Here is a 16,894-nt window from a genome sequence, read left to right as displayed (position 1 = left end):
TGTCAAACAAGAAATAAGAAACAACAAAACGGAAAGACAACCATCGGAGAAATAAATAACTCTCTATTCTCTTGAAGCTACAACATTAACAAGGTGGTGGAAGAATTTGAAGAATCTTCCTTGGCTATGAAAGTAAAGATGCAAAAGATGAAGGAAAAGTGTAGAAGACTAAAAACTGAAAATAGGGCTTTATGCGAATATGTTAAGAGTTCAAACATCCACTCAAGGAGGAATACCTGTCCTTTGTTCCTCCTTCCCTTCCTAAAGAATCTGTTGATGCCGCTAAGAAGATTAGGAAAATTGCTCTTTATTCTAAGGAATGGGTGGAGGATGTTTTCATTGCAGCCGGAAAATTCATTGAAGACCTGGCTAGCCTTCATTCTAGACTTATTACCCTCTTGAACTGGTTGGAAGTTGCGGAGAGTTTGTGGGAAGATGTACACATTTACTAGGACCTGACTATTCTGCAGCTTAGGGCATTGATGAAAGTTCCCAAGTAGACATTGATAGATGGGAAGGTGATCCAAGAGAATGAGATTTATGATTTCCCACGATGGTTTTGTGTCATTTGCACTGGAAGGGAAGCCCTTGAAAGATTTAGCATGGAGTCTTTGACTTTGAAAGACTCAATCAGAAGGGTGTCGGAAGAAATCCTCAACGCAGTTGAGACATTATTTGCAAGGAAGTTGAATGAGGGCGGAGTGACAGTATATTCCCTAAGGGCCTAGTTGCATGAATTTTTCTTTGTGGGATCATTTTCCAAGGCACATTTGGAAAATGTTTCTTTATTTTCCAGCACTATGCGGAGGACATGGGAAATGGTAGCAGAATGGGAGAGTTTTTTCTCCAAAAGTAAAGAAGAAATTACCTTGATGGAGTTCAGGATAGACTAGATGGGAAGGTGATCCAAGAGAATGAGATTTATGACTTCCCACAATGGTTTTATGCCATCTGCACTGGAAGGGAAGCCCTTAAAAGATTCAGCATGGAGTCTTTGACTTTGAAAGACTCAATTAGAAGGGTGCAGGAAGAAATCCTCAATGCAGTTGAGACATTATTTGCAAGGAAGTTGAATGAGGGCAGAGTGACAGTAAATTCCCTAAGGGCTTGGTTGCATGAATTTTTCTTTGTGGGATCATTTTTCAAAGCACATTTGGAAAATGTTTCTTTATTTTCCAGCATTATGTAGAGGACATGGGAAATGGTAGCAGAATGGGAGAGTTTTTTCTCCAAAAGTAAAGAAGAAATTACCTTGATGGAGTTCATGATAGAGAGCGTGCCAAGTGTCTCCATAGGAGAATTGGAGGCTGTCATCGCCAAGTTCGTTGCTTATGCCATAAATGAACGAGATAATGGTCGTCCATTTTTGGACGAGGATCTTTTGACTGAATGACATAGTGGCATATTTATTGCTGGAATATTTTTGACCAAGTGGCAACCGGGTCAATGCATGTTGAATGAGTGGAGCATCTTTTTGCATGCAACCATCACATTTAAAGCATTATGGTAGATTCTTTTTGCATGCATCTGTCGCGTGTGGAGATGATGGTGCATTTATGACATAATGGGGTGATTTTTGCATGGAGGGATATTCAGTGCATGTTGGGCGATTTTAGTGAAGAGTGGTGCATTTAATGCATTTTGGATACCAATTGTAATGGGATGGAATTAATTATATATGGGCATAATAGGCATTTATTGTTGATTCCCACCTTGTTGCACCATTTGTGGGGAATCTTTTAGGGCAAACCCTAATTAGAGTTTGCATGTAGCCAAGGCATGAAGCCTATATAAAGTAGTGACCCCCCTCATTTGTAAAGAGAGGAGAGATTGCTTTTGAGATTGTTGGGATAAGTTGTTGAAGCTGTAACTTAATACATTGTTCAATTTGATGGTGTATGCTTGTTCTGTTTTGCAACTTGCATGGTCTCGCTCTCTTCACTTAGAGTAGATTTGCTTTCAGTTGTTAGATGAATGGGATTGATGAGATTGTTTGCAATGAAACCCCTGCTCTTACCTTCTGTTAGTAGCTGATTGTTATTAACTTTGTAAGGTTAGTCTAAGCCTTTTATACGTGGAAACTTAACTTCGATCATCAGGTGGACATTGTTCGTAGATGGTGTTCATTGGTGTTCTGAAAATATCTTGCACAACCTTTGAAGATTGCACTGCCTTTGTGTAGTTTTTTTTAGTGGCAAAACAAAGTGTGGTTGGTTTCACCCAAGCGATTAATCATTCTCTTTGTTCTTAGAATTAGCATGGCTTTTCAAAACCCTCTCCTATTTTATTTTCAGTATATTTTAAACTCAAAAAATCCTAAAATAGGGCTTGCCATTGCTAAATCATTCGTGGCTAAATTCCTTGAAAGTTGCAAAATTGTTTAATCTTCTTCAAGTGTGCGTAAGTCCCCTTTTATCGACATATCACATCGCGCCTACTGAGTCACGTCCATTTCGAATAGGAACCTTGGAGTCAATTGTTTGAACTTATTGCAATCTTAGCATACAATCGTACTTTGATCAAGAGAGAGTAAAGTGACCAGTGGAAAACTTTATTCTGTGTTAGGCGCTGTCATAAAAAACACGTCAACACAACCTTTACACGAGCCAAATAATTACACTCCTCCAAAGTGTAGTTATGAGATCACAATGGCGCCTCCTTAATAATTCTCTCATCGATTTCCAAGGGAAGGGACTCTAACTCCCTCTACCTTCAAACACATTATACTTCCCTTCTTAACACCTAAGTTTGCAAGCATGTCTGCAATGCCATTCCGTTCTCTACATGTGCATGTAATTTTGATCTCATCAAAAGACTTAAGGAGTCCTAAAGAGTCCTTGATGATATTGCTAATATTCCATGAGGATAGTGATACAACGTTTAGGCAGTTGGTCATAAGGAGAGAATCTGCTTCAATAACTAGGTATGTAATTTTAAGCTCAATAGCAAGCTTAATTCCCCAATAAGCAGTCATAAGTCATAACCTTTGCCACTTGGGTTAGGTCGCACACCTAGGCATTCCACATAAGCAACAATAAAGCATCCTTTGTTGTCTCTCACGATTCCTCCATTTACAGGTCTAGGATAACCCTTTAGCTGCTCCATAATTTTATTTTTATCTATGTTACCCCGAGTTTCTGGGATGGGGGGATGGGGGATGGGGGATGGGGAAACGGGTTTCCAAGATGGGTTTTTTTTTTGCCATCTTAGGAGACAGAGGGGACAACTATATAAAAAATAGGGAAAACTTAAAATATATAGGGAAATTTCAAATTTCAAATATATTCATAGGATAAATTGATAAATGAGAGTTGAAATTCATAAATTCATATACATGATGTAACTTGATACTATGTATAAGAATGAAAATAGTTCATTTTTCATAGTATTCTAACTCGAAGAATCAATATCTAGTCCTGTCAATTACAGAATACAAATGCCACATAATTGGACATCAAAAGATCAGATAAATGAACATAATTGCACATAAAAAGATCAGATAAATGAAACATAAATGCACCCTGTCGAAGAAAGCCCTAGTGCAACTATTAATGTTTCCAGGATTTGATGTTACTTAATGGTGCAAAGTATACGGCTAGGTGATTCAGTTCAAATCAATATGAGGATAGGACTCTACTATATAAACTTTAATAAACTCAAGGTCTGTGATTTATTACCTAACGTACGTAATAATGAATATCATATAGATATAATTAAAGTGCAAAAATTGGGTATAGAGAAGGATATCAAGTGTGACATCCCTTACATCGTATTTTTGTTCTAAAACAAAATATTAATATTCATAAATTCATAAATGACGTTGAAAAGTGGGGGACGACCGATCGCCCCCAAGACGGTCAAGGGACATTTGGGACTTTCTCGGCCATACTCCCATGTTTTCGGTGCCGTTCCCGCTCTTTGGATACATTTCCACCAATTTTCTGCAAATTGGAAATATCGAGGAAACGTTTCCTGATGTCCCCCCATCCCTGGACAAGTACCTGTCCTCGAAACAAGTTTGTTTCGCCTGGAAATGCGTCCTTGGGTATGCTTGATTTTTATTCATGTAGTATGGGCATTTCGATTTGGCACCTTTCCTCTTCTCCATTTTGGATTTATTGGTTGTGCATTGTTAATAGACAATCCTCAATTATTAGCAATTTTGACTTCAACATCAATAGGAGGGAAATTAGGCTCCTTTAGGTTAGTGACTTAGACATTTTCCATGGCAGCATGACAGATCCTATTGTTGGAAATATTGTTGTTGTTGACATTGATGCCAAAGGAGAGGCGAGCATAATCACATGCCTAATATGCAGTAGTAGGGGTTCAAATGTGTGATGGCCAAAGGCCACTAATTGCATCATTTACACGAGATCATTTTTGCTCCTAAAAGGAAGACTTTATCTTAATCAAGGTACTGCTGGGTTTAAGGAAAAGATGGACGACCTCCTTGTGAAAAATTCAATTTAAAATTATTTGAGGTCTTTTTGAATTGGGCCGACCCTCTTGGTATAGTCGCCCTTCTTGGGGAATTAAATTAAATTAAATTTATTATTATTTTTATTAGGCTGGCCCGCTTTGAGAAGGTCGACCCCTCTTTGGTGAAGAGACATGTTGGGGTATAAATAGAAGCTGAAGTTGAGGTAAAGTAGGCAAGCAATTAAAGTAATATCTTTCCAGTTAAAAGCAGATTTTAGAAGAGCAAATTTTTAGAAGAAGAAAATATATGTGAAGTTGTTGCAAGCAGAATTTATGAAGGAGACTCAAATGATTGTCATCTATTGAAGAAGCAAATATTCAAGAAGGCAGAATTTTTGTTCATTTGGAGGTTGGTCCCTTCTAATATAAGGTATTGGTGTATCTTTCTAAGTTGGTGCTTAGTTGCAGGGATTGGTGTTTTCTACAAGTTGATGCCTGCAAAAGCTTCTAAAGAGAATTTTATTTGTATGGCTGGATTTGGACAGTAATTCTAAGCAATCCTTTTTGTGGTTTTCTCTTGAAAGGGTTTCCACATAAATCTTGTTTTTCTTAATTGGTAGATTTAATGTGATTGCTCTATTGTGGTTTTTGAAGTTTTAATAAGTTGAAGATTGTCTTATATTGGTTCACCCCCCCATCTCAGTATAAGTGTGTGTTCATCAATTGGTATTAGAGTGGGTTCCTTCAAGAATAGTCCAACCACTAGAAGTTAGATTTGGAGAGCACACATGGCTTGTCAAGAAGGTTTCTCCTTAAATAGAGCTCCATTGTTCAACGGAACAAACTATGCATTCTGGAGCATAAGGATGCAAACTTATTTAATGGTTCATGGCTTTGATATTTGGCAATCAATAGTGAATAGTTATGTAGCTCTATCATCTCCACCAATAGATTCGGTTGGAAAGAAGGCTAGTGAGAACAATGCAAAAGCCATGAATGCTATTTTGTGTGGTTTATTGGAATTTGAGTTTGTCAAAGTGATGCATTGTGAATCGGCAAAAGAAATCTAGGACAAAATTAAGAACATCTATGAAGGCGATGACAAAGTTAAGAAGGCTAAGCTCCAAACCCATAGAAGACAATTCGAGGGCTTGAATATGAAAGACAGAAAAAATATTGCAGCTTATCTCCTTCGTATGGATGAAATTGTCAACACCATTAGAGGACTTGGCGAAAAGGTTGAAGATTTGACAATTGTGCAAAAGGTGCTAAGGTCTCTTCCCTTGAGTTTGATGCAAAAGTTTCTGCCATAGAAGACATGAAGGATTTAGATACTTTAATAATGGATGAATTGCATGGGATCCTCATGACATATGAAATGAGGACTGAAAAGGAGAAGTCATCAAAGTGAGAAGCAACCTTCAAAGTTTCAAAGAAGATGAAGAATAAAAAGTTTGAATCAAGTAACGGCTCCAACAATGAATTAGATGCAAAGGAAGCCCATTTTGTGAGAAAGCTCAAGAAAGTATTTGACAAATATAAAGGTAAGTTACCCTTTTAATGCTTTAATTGTGGAAAAGTAGGACATTAAGTGTTCATATGTAGAAGATGATAATATCGATTATGAAGATGACCATAATATAGAGAAAGAAATAAAACATCATCAATACAAAAAGAGCTATAAACGAGGCAAACATGAAAAGAATAATAATTTTCATAAGCACAAGAAAAGTCTCTATTCCAAAGAGGATAGTAGCTCATTTGAGGAAAGCGATTAATGTATCTTTGATAGTAATAGAGAAGACGCTCTTCATGGCAATAGAAACAAAGAGTGATACCTTGGAAAATGAAGACAAAGTAAATGAAAAGATGGAGATTTAGAAGAGGAAGACATTGTCATGGTTGGGGAAGTGGATCTTGAAGAAGAACTCATTTGTGCCTTAAGTGAAATCAAGAAGCTTAAGGATTTTGAAACAAAAGTTGCAGCTGCAGAAATGTGAAGAGGAGGATCATGACTCCAGAGCAAAAATGTCGCAAAGCTTTGAAGGATCAGAAAAACTTATCATCAGCCTAAAGATTCACCTTGAAGAGGCAAAAAGGATAGAAGAGGAGGTAAGAATTCAGCTAAAGATGAAAGAATAAAACTGCGAAAAACTAGAAGCTGAAATTGTTTCCTTGAGAAAGGAACTAGAGAAAACAACTATTCAGTTAAACAAAAGCATAAAGTTTGAGAAAAGCATCGAAATATTGGCTGATATTATTAATTCTCAAAGATCACCATTCATTAAGATTGGGCTTGGCTATGAAGAAAATCAGAAGACTACTAAAGAAGATCCAAATTCCAAGACAATTGAGTCATCAAAGAAGATAAATGAAGAAAAGCCTAAAGGTTATGCAGATGTGCTTAAGAGCTCCACCAATAGTGATTGCAACAAGAAGAAAGGAAGTGATATCCTGCAGAAAACCAACATTCCTCACAAAGACAGCAAGGACAAGTTCAGAAGATTGTTCTCTCCAAGGCAGCCTCACATGACCAAGTTTCAATACTCTTTCTTTGGTATTGCTTTTTTGTAGTTGGTTTGGTCATAAAGCATTAGATTGTAGGACATCTGCAAGAAGTAATTTTTATGGATTCTTAAATAGAATCTGCAATTCTTTTGCTCCTTTAATGGATTACAACATTATGTGCTATAAGTGAAATAACTATGGTCATACACCACGATTTTGTAGAACCTCCTAGACAAAACAAGGTGGTGGATACTCTTGGCAAGCAAAAGGAAGAATCTACAAAAGTTTGGAAGAGGCAGCAAGAGCAAGTAAAACAAAAGAAACAAATCAATGCTTGTGCAAACAACTTTTCATGCCCAAAATGAAGGAAATCAACGGTACATCAATAGTTGATGCTCAAGTCACACGACAGGGGATAAGAGAAAGTTTATCACTTTGAAGGAAGTAGAGGAGACATGATAAGCTTTGGAGATAATGCCACAATAAGAATTACCAAATAAGGTACTCTTAGTCTTGATAATGGTAAGACTAAAACAAAAAACATCTTGTATGTTGAAAGTTTGAAGCATAATCTTCTTAGTGTTAGTCAAAATGTGTGATCAAGAACACACCCTTACTTTTCATGCTCAAGGTTGTGAGATAAGGAAGGCAAGTACAAGAAAAGTAGTAGCTAATGTGAATAAAACAACATACAACTAGTACATTCTTAGTGACATCAAGGGAGAAAAGTGCTATATGGGACTAGCAGATGAAAGATGGTTATGGCATAGAAGAATGGGGCACATAAACTTTGATAATCTAGTGAAAGCCAACATCAAACAAGTCATAAGAGATATGCGATTGCTAAACCTTCAAAGAAAATTTGTAGGAATGTCAACATGGGAAACAAATAAGAGCAAACTTCAAGTCAAAAGAGTATTCAACAAAGCCATTGGAACTTGTCCATATGGATCTTTGTGGGCCTACAAAAACACAAAGTTTGCTAGATGAAAGTCATTTTATGTTGCTTATTGATGATTACTCTAGAATGATATGGTTACTTTCCCAAAAGAGAAATCTGAAGTATTCGAGAAATTTAAAGCTTTTAAAGTACTGGTTGAAAATAAAATTGGGTTGAAAATCAAGTGCTTAAGATTAGATCTAGGAGGTGAATTTACCTCAAATCAATTTGAATATTTCTATGATTGTTATGGGATAGAGAGACATTTCTCAACTGCAAGGCTTCCACAACAAAATGGAGTTGTAGAAAGGGAGATTCAAACTTTGTAAGAGATGGCTAAAATTATGTTGAATGACTCTAAATTATTAGGCATATATTGGAGAGAAGCAGCTAATAACACAATTTATATTTTGAATAGAGGGCAAATCTATGTCAACAATAGCAAAACACCTTATGATTGTGGAAGGGTAGACCAGTAGCAATTAAATAATTCAAAGTTATTGGGAGCAAGTGCTACATAAGAAGAGATGATGAAAGATTTGGGAAAATTTGACTCTAGATCTTATGAAGGTATTTTACTTGGTTATTCATCAAGAAGCAAGACTTATAGATGTTACAATAGAAGATTGCACAAGATTGTAGAGAGTGCCAATGTAAAAGTGGATAAAGCAAGGCATCAAAAGGAGAAAGCACAAGCAAATGATTACTCAAGGGAGCCAATTTGCAAGGAGGAATACAAAGAGGAATATGAAAAAGAAGAAATAGAACGTCAAGATACAAAGGCACTATCTAAATTTATCTAGAAGAATCATTCAAAAAATCTAATTCTTGGCAATAAAGATTATGGAGTACATACAAGAAGAAGATTAGAAAGTACATCAAAACATGCAAATTTCACCTTGCTATCTAAAACAAAGACTAAGGACTTTGCATAAGCTAGAGAAGACAAGCATTGGATTAATGCTATGGAAGAAGATCCAAATCAAATTGAAAAGAATGAGACATGGGAAGTTGTTCCAAGACCAAAAGATAAGAATGTGATTGGTACCAAGTGGGTCTTTAGAAATAAGCTGAATGAAAAAGGTCAAGTGGTAAGAAACAAAGCAAGGTTAGTTTGTAAAGGCTATGCTAAAGTTGAGGGTATCCATTTTGAAGAAACTTGTTCTCTTGTGCAAACTGAAGAAAATGAGGATTATGTGTGCAAACTAAAGAAAGCACTCTATGGGCTAAAGCAATCTCCTAGAGCCTGGTGGTCAAGACTTGAAAAATATCTACAACAAGGCTTAAAAAGAGGAATTGTCGATAGTAATCTTTACATCAAGATTGAAGGTGAGAATTAGTTGATTGTGGTGGTTAATGCAGATAACATCATTTTTGGAGGTAGTAGCAACAAAATGTACCAAGAGTTTGCAAAGGAAATGCAAAAGGATTTTGAGATGTCTATGTTTGGTGAGTTTCATTCTTCCTTGGCTTACAAATTTCTCAATCCGACAAAGCCATATTTATCTCGCAAACCAAGTACATCAAGGAGATATTGAAGAAATTTAGGATGGAAGATTGCAAACCAATTAGCATACCAATGGTCATAGGTTGTAAATTAAGAAATGATGATGAATCTCCTGAAGCAAATCAGACACTATACAGGTCAATGATTGGGAGCCTACTATATGTGACAATATTAAGGCCAAACATTATGCAAGCAATAGGCATGGTGGCATGTTTTCAAGCAATATCAACATAAACTCACGTGCAATTGGTCAAGAGAATATTTAAATATCTAAATAGCACTTTAGACTTTGGACTTTGGTTTGTGATATCCAAGGGGTGAGGATTTCACTCTAGCAACATATGCAAATGCAGATTAGGCAGGTTGTATTGATGATAGGAAAAGTATAAGTGCAGGAGCATTCTTTCTTGGGTACAGTCTTGTGTCTTGGTTAACAATAAACATGCTTCAATTTCTTTAACCACAGTAGAGGCCCAATACATAGCAGCAACATCATGTTGCACACAAGTTTGTTGGATGAAGCAGACATTGACGAACACGAAGGTAGCATATGATCATTCAATTTCAATACTTTCTGACAATATGAATCCAATCAATATTTCGAAGAATCTGGTTATGCTTTCTAGTACAAAGCATATTCCTATCAAGTATCATTTCCGAAGAGAACGGGTAGCCAATGGGCATGCCAAAATGGAGTATGGTGCCACGAAAAAAACATATTGTAGATTTCTTCACAAAGCCCCTTCCTAAAAAGACTTTTGAGTATCTTAGGCAGAAATTGGGAGTGATATCGCTCTCATCTAGTCATTAATTTCCTAAGGAGAAGCAAAAGTTCAGGGAGGGCTATTCATTGCATTATCATTCAACTTTGTGAAGACTTTGCCATTGATGTCAAAGGGGGATTTTTATAGTAATGGGGAGAACTATGTTCATGTTTTTTTGTTGGGTTGTCATCAATGACAAAGGGGGAGATTGTCGAAAATATTGTTGTTGTCATTGACGTCAAAGGAGAGACGAGCATAATCGCATGCCTAATATACAACAATAGAGGCTCAAATGTGTGAAGGCCAAAGGCCACTAATTGCATCATCTACATGAGATCATTAATGCTTCTAAAAGGAAGACTTCACCTTAATCAAGGCAGCGCTAGGTTTAAGGAAAAGATGGACAACCTCATTGTGAAAAATTCAGTTTAAAATTATTTGCTGTCTCTTTGAACTGGTCCAACCCTATTGGTATAGTCACCCTTCTTGGGGAATTGTAATGTCCCCATTTTTCCAGGGATAGCTCAAGAATCTTAGATTTGCCTGTTAGCCGTCTCCGTAGGCAAATGATGGGGTTAGGAGATGTTTGGTCCACTAGGAGGAGCTATACTTAGACAATTTTGGAGCTTGGTGGGAAGTTATTCAATAAAGCTTATAGTAAAAAATTATAAAAGCTTACAAGAGGTTATAAGTTACTTTTTTTTATTAATAGAAAATTTTAATAAAAGTAACTTTATGAAGTTATAACTTTATTATTCAAAAGTTAATAAAAGTAACTTTATAAGTTACTTTATGACTTAATAAGTGACTTTATAATAAAAAGTTCCTTGCACACATTCCTAGGAGGGTTTAATAATTAAAAAGTGGTTAAAATTTCATGATGAAATAACCCTCTTGCTGGGCGTACCTTTTTAATAAGAGAAGATTCTTTTGGAATCTTGAAAAGATGCTTTTAGGGGTTCGATTTGGGGTTTTGGAGAGAAAAAGACTTGTATGTGCATTTTGGGATTATTGTGATTGAGGATTTTGAGAAGAAAACTATTTTGCAAGTCTGCAACGTATTTTGCAGGTGTGGATTGGAACTGGGGACGTAGACCTCCATTTCTTAGAGAAAGGATGAAAACCCTTTCATATTTTGTCAATTTGGAGTGCTGGGAATGCTTATATCTGACCAACAAGGGTATTAATCAGAGGAATTTTGACACTTACAACAGCAACTAATCACAAGAATCAGATCTGAGCAGTTAGAGGGCAGATTTTGGTGAATTATTGCAGTTTGTGGCCAGCCATACCTCTCCCAGCCTAGCCGTACACTCCTAGCTTGCTTGGGAATTCACAGAAAATAAATTGGAGGGTTTACATCTGGTTTTTTTGTGTAAATTTCATTGTCAGCATTAGGAATAAAGAATAGAATCATTCTTTCAGGTTTATGATATCGTTGGAGAGAGATATGAGCAAATCAGTGGGGAAAATTGACCAAATTCAGTGAAGTCTCCTGGGCCCCTGAAGGAAACAGCAGCAGTTCTATCTATTTGTGCAAGATTTGTTTTTGATAATTATTATTTAGGAGAATAAAACCTCAAGGATCAGTTAGAACACCTTGGAAGCTCCTGTAGCAGCAACTGGATTCATTTTAGTCAATAAAGAAGCCCTCCAGGCAAGGCGTTGGATTGTGGTAGGCCAATTTTGGCATATCATTGTTGAATTCCACTATTTATTGGCATTTGTTAATTGCTGTTAGAAAATCAGTCAATCTGAAAATTTATTTCCAGTCATTAGTTTATGTTTTATCGTTGCAATTCAATTGCATTGTCAAATTCCCAAGGCATATATATTACAAAAACACAAAAAAACATAAAACCTCAAAAAACAAACATAAAAAGCTGGCCAAAGAAATCAGAATCAGAAAATTAAATCAGATTGTTACATTCAGTAGTCGGCATCTTTCAAGAATTAAATTAATTATTATTTTTTTGAAGCTGACCCCCTTTGAGAAGGCCGACCCCTCTTTGGTGGAGAGGCATGACTGGGGTATAAATAGAAGATGAAGTTGAGGTAAAGAAGACGAACAATTAAAGTAATATTTTTCCATTTTAAGGCAGATTTTAGAACACATTTTGGAAGAAGAAAATATATGTGAAGAAGTTGCCAACAGAATTTATGAAGGAGACCCAAACGATCATCATCCATCGAAGAAGCAATATTCAACAAGGCAGAAATTTTGTTCATTTGGAGGTTGGTGTCTCCTAATAGAAGAGATTGGTGTCTCTTGCTAAGTTGGTGCTTAGTAGTGGGGATTGGTGTCTCTAGTGGGTTGATGCCTACAAAATATTTGTAAGAGAATTTTATTTTTGTGGCTGGATTTGGACAGTAAATCCAAGTAGTCCTTTTGTGGTTTTCTCACAAAAGGGTTTCCACGTAAATCTTGTGTTTCTTAGTTGGTAGGTCTTATGTGATTGCTCTATTGTGGTTGTTGAATTTTTAATATGTTAAAGATGGTCTTATACTAATTCACCCCCTCTTCTTAGCATAAGTGTGTGCTCATCACCTCCAACACACATCCTCTTGGTTCCTTGTCTTGTTTTGAAAATTCTTGCATTTCTTTCCAACTAGACACACCAGCAGAAATGCACTAATGCTTGATGCCAAATTTCTTTAATAAAAGGGTGATGAAAAGGAGAAGACCAATATAATGCAAGGTCAAGAATAGAGCAAGGAAAAGACCAATATAATGCAAGGTCAAGAATAGAGCCTGGGGTAGACCAACTCATTTCAAATTTCTCAAAAATAACATTAAAGATTTGCCTGACAAATGGACAATCAGTGAAAAGGCGGGTAACTGTCTCAGCATCCTTCTTGCATAAAACACGTGTAACAGTTTTTCAACTCTTACTCTTGGTTTTATTTATTGATTCAAACGAATGATTTTTAAATTAAAGTGATTAACATTGGTCGAGCTAAGCTTAAAGTGTAAAAGGACTGGCCAATTAAATTGGCTACTTAGCAGTTATTTCTCTATCCTTCTTTGTTCTTATCCATATTGTGCAGTCCTACTAACATATGAACCACGACCCCAATGAGTATTTGAATTTATCTTCCTATCAAAAGGTATTTAAAGGTGGGGTTTATACATTGAAATATTTCTTAGACTTTAGACTCACACATCAATCAGAAGCCTTAACAATGTTTACATACATAAAAACACATTGACCACAACATGCCAATGCAGTTTTGAAAGAGGTTAGACAGTTACAGTTAAGCATATGTCAATATGCAAGCAATGATATGATTTGGGCATGCACTTTATCCTTACAGCCTTACGTGCCATATCAAGTAATACAAAAATAAGTGAACTCATGATATATCAAGCAACCATGCAATGATCATTCTCAAGCATATGCAAACATGTGGTCACATTTATGAGTGTGCATGCACATCTCTTTCTACCATGTTGCTGTCTGAGCTTGAAGATCTTCTCATCCACAATACCCTCCCTTGTCTGCATTGTTGAGTGATCCTACATTTGAGGAGACCAAGTTGATAGTCATTTTTGTAAACCAAAACGTTAAACGTGTTAAATAAAAGAAACTGATCATCATAGTCATTATCATTATTGGAGTTTGCCTTCCACCATCTCCATTAGCAGGGACAAATAATTTTAGATGTTAATACTATTGCATGTGAAATTTGATTTCAGTATTTCTATCTTCTTAGGATTTTTCTTATGTTGCAGTCCAATGGTACTACAGCGGCATGCAGATCAAATTTGTAAACAAGTTTGTTTACAAAATTTAGAGAAGATGTTGCTTAGAAGTTAGAAATTAAAATTTTCATTTGCTAGTAGCCTAGTACCAGAACTCAGGAGAGTAGACTTTTCACAACCCATTAGATTACCGGTCCTTGGTCCTTTGTTCTTCACGAGATTTTCTAAATCATACATTGTGTGAAACTTTTATTTTAGGGTGGTTGAACTCAGCTTTATTAAAATATTTTAAATGGAGTTGAAATTTTTTCTTGTGCTATGTACATACACTTTTTTTTGCATAGGGAGTCATCTATTATTTGTCCTTGAATTTTATTATTCTTCTTCCTTAATATGGTCAAGCCTACATTTGGCAGCTTGGTCAGGTCAGACAAAGGTAGTACAATTCCTCTGTGAACACAAAGCTGATGTTAGAGCAGCTGCAGTTGATGACATGGCAGCCATTCATTTTGCTTCACAGAAGGGGCATTTGGAAATTGTTCGGATTCTCTTGAGATCAGGAGCTTCTGTTAATGCTTACACACGCAAGGGCATGACAGCACTTCATTGTGCTGTTCAGGGAGGTCATTTAGAACTTGTGAAGTTTTTGATACAAAAAGGTGCTAATGTGAGTGCAGAGACCAAGGCTAGAAAGAAACCTATAGATCTTGCCAAAGATGACCAAGTTCGTTCGGTTTTGACAACATCCGGAGAATTGTTAAAAGGTCATAGGGGAACACAAATTAACAAGCCACATGGAGCTTCTGCAAGTAATGATACTGAAGGCAAGCAAAATAATCCCTTAATAGAGATGGAAGAAATATCAGGTGTTGCAAAGGAGGATGGTGACATTGAGAAAGGTGGCCACAGAGAAAGAGAAGAAGAAGAAACCAAAGCGCTTATTGGTCCTCAGCCTAAAAAAGCAAAAGTTGCTCTAAGTCATCTGGTTGATGATGAAACTCTTCTAGAAGATGGCTAAATATATCACGACATTTACATGAAACAGTGATCTGTTGGGTAAACACATGTATGGCTCAGGTGCACATATACAAAAGGTATTGCACCATTTAGTGAGCTGTAATGTAATAAGTATTGAATCTTGATTCCGAGGTAAAATCTACTTTGGGTGTTACTTGATGTGACTACTTGAACATTGCTTTTAGATTGCCTTAATAACTTCCTGGGCATTTTTTGTTTGGCACTTTTTTGTTGGTATTTTTCTGATATTGTTCACATATCTTGCTACACCATAAATTTCATAAAGCACATGGAAATCTCTTTAAGACTAGTATTTCTGTGGATCATTTTCCGTTAGTATCTGCTTACTATATCACGTGCTGTATTAATGTAGCATAAAATTTTCTGTTATTGGAGTGCTGATGTTTACTTATATTTAAGCTATGATGCATAGATGGCCTTGGAGTCTTTAAGAAATATACAGTAATAGTTTGTTTCAGTTATGAAAGGTGGAGCTTATGTAGGAGAGGTTTTCCCTTAAAAGACATTATTTTCAAGTACTCATTCTAGAGTAGTTTTTTCTTTCAAAATAGGCAGTTGCACAAGTAACATTGCAGCAGAGGAATGATCCTCAAATCAGAACCAATAGGCATCTTAGTTGTCATCTGTTTGACAAAACAAGCTTACAATAATTAATTATTAATCTCATATTTTGGCTTCTGTATTTACCCATCCAAGACTTCACCCAGAAAATGCCCAATGAAGTTGCATTTCTGGATCACTAACATACCAGGTATCCAAGTTTCCATTGAAACAAATGTCCCCTATCTATCTGTTTAACAAAGTTGCACAATGTAATAGTACTGCACCAATCCAAATACAGTCCCAAATGACAAAATACTAATGCGTATCTGGATCACTAACATACCAGGTATCCAAATGTCCATGTGAAACAAAATGTCCACCATTGATCTGTTTAATGAGGTTGCTCAATGTAACAGTATCGTACTGATCCAAATACAGTCCCAAGTGACATACTAATGCCATTGAGAAAAAAACTGAAACTACTCAAGATCCTATCACTTTTTTAGCGTCCTTGGAGTATGAGATATAATTACGTGACCTCTGTATTCCTAAGCTGCTGCTAAGTCCATCATGGTATTGCCTGTATGTTTTTCATGATCCAATCTTGAAGTAGGGACCTGAGCAGGGTGAACTGGTTCAGTAATTGTTTCTTGATTCCATACTATGCCTGTTGGTTTTCTTCTTGTATTTAATCACGGTGCTGGTCCCTGAATGGCATATTATTAGGTCCAAACTCTTTGATTGTCTCTCAAATTGTTAGGTCGGAGACACTTTGATTGTCTCTCATATTATTATGTCCGAGACTCTTGATTGTCTCTTATCTTGTTTACAAGTCAGGTTTCAAATCTGGTCCCAATTAGACAGAAACTGCACAAAAAGCTGCATAACATGTCATAAGGTGATGTCAAAGTTAAAAGTGAGGGTTCTGTCCCTACCCTGAAAACAAATGTTCATTTCTCTTCTCCTACAGCTGCCAGAGAAATTCTACACAAAAATCTGGCCAAACATTTGCTACAAATTTTGATTTTATATTTTTTGAATTGTACATCCAAATTCCATTTAAGTACAAATTCATGTTAGTTGTTCCAAGTCAACCATGATATAGCTCCAAAAAAACATGTGAGCTGTTGACAAATAAATGACAAAACACGTGAGTTGGCCTAGTGGTGGAGAACTTGTGCTCTTGAAAGAGAGGTCACAAGTTCAAATCCCACAAGGGGATAAGGTATGTACGCCTCCTTTGTAGTGCAGTTAGGTACCTCCCGCAAGGAGTACGAGAGGTAGTCCCATATGGCTCTAACCTTTCTGTAGACCCATACATAGATGGCTGGCATCGTGGACTATAAAAGATCCTTTCCTTTCCCTTTTTTAATGTTTATAGCCTTTTCTGGTTTTTCCTTAGGACAACTACTGCAAAAGATTTTGCCAAGAATGCCCATTCAGAACACTCTTTTTGTCTGTAGGAAGTT

At 36.4% G+C, this 16,894-nt stretch overlaps 1 protein-coding gene across 1 annotated transcript in view; it reads left to right on the top strand.

The window, feature by feature from the left end:
- The window catches only part of LOC131067766 (uncharacterized), a 55,645-nt gene extending 40,527 nt beyond the window's left edge, over positions 1 to 15,118 (top strand). Inside the window, exon 2 of the mRNA XM_058002905.2 lies at positions 14,247 to 15,118. Within this exon, the coding sequence (XP_057858888.2) occupies positions 14,247 to 14,862 (616 nt within the window). The 3' untranslated portion in view covers positions 14,863 to 15,118. The remainder of the gene's footprint in view (positions 1 to 14,246) is intronic.
- The last annotated feature ends 1,776 nt before the right edge of the window (positions 15,119 to 16,894 follow it).

Source organism: Cryptomeria japonica, chromosome 5 (genome assembly GCF_030272615.1).
Source record: "Cryptomeria japonica chromosome 5, Sugi_1.0, whole genome shotgun sequence".
NCBI lineage: Eukaryota > Viridiplantae > Streptophyta > Pinopsida > Cupressales > Cupressaceae > Cryptomeria > Cryptomeria japonica.
Note: the sequence above shows the minus strand (reverse complement) of the source record. Positions and strands in the feature narration are given on the sequence as shown.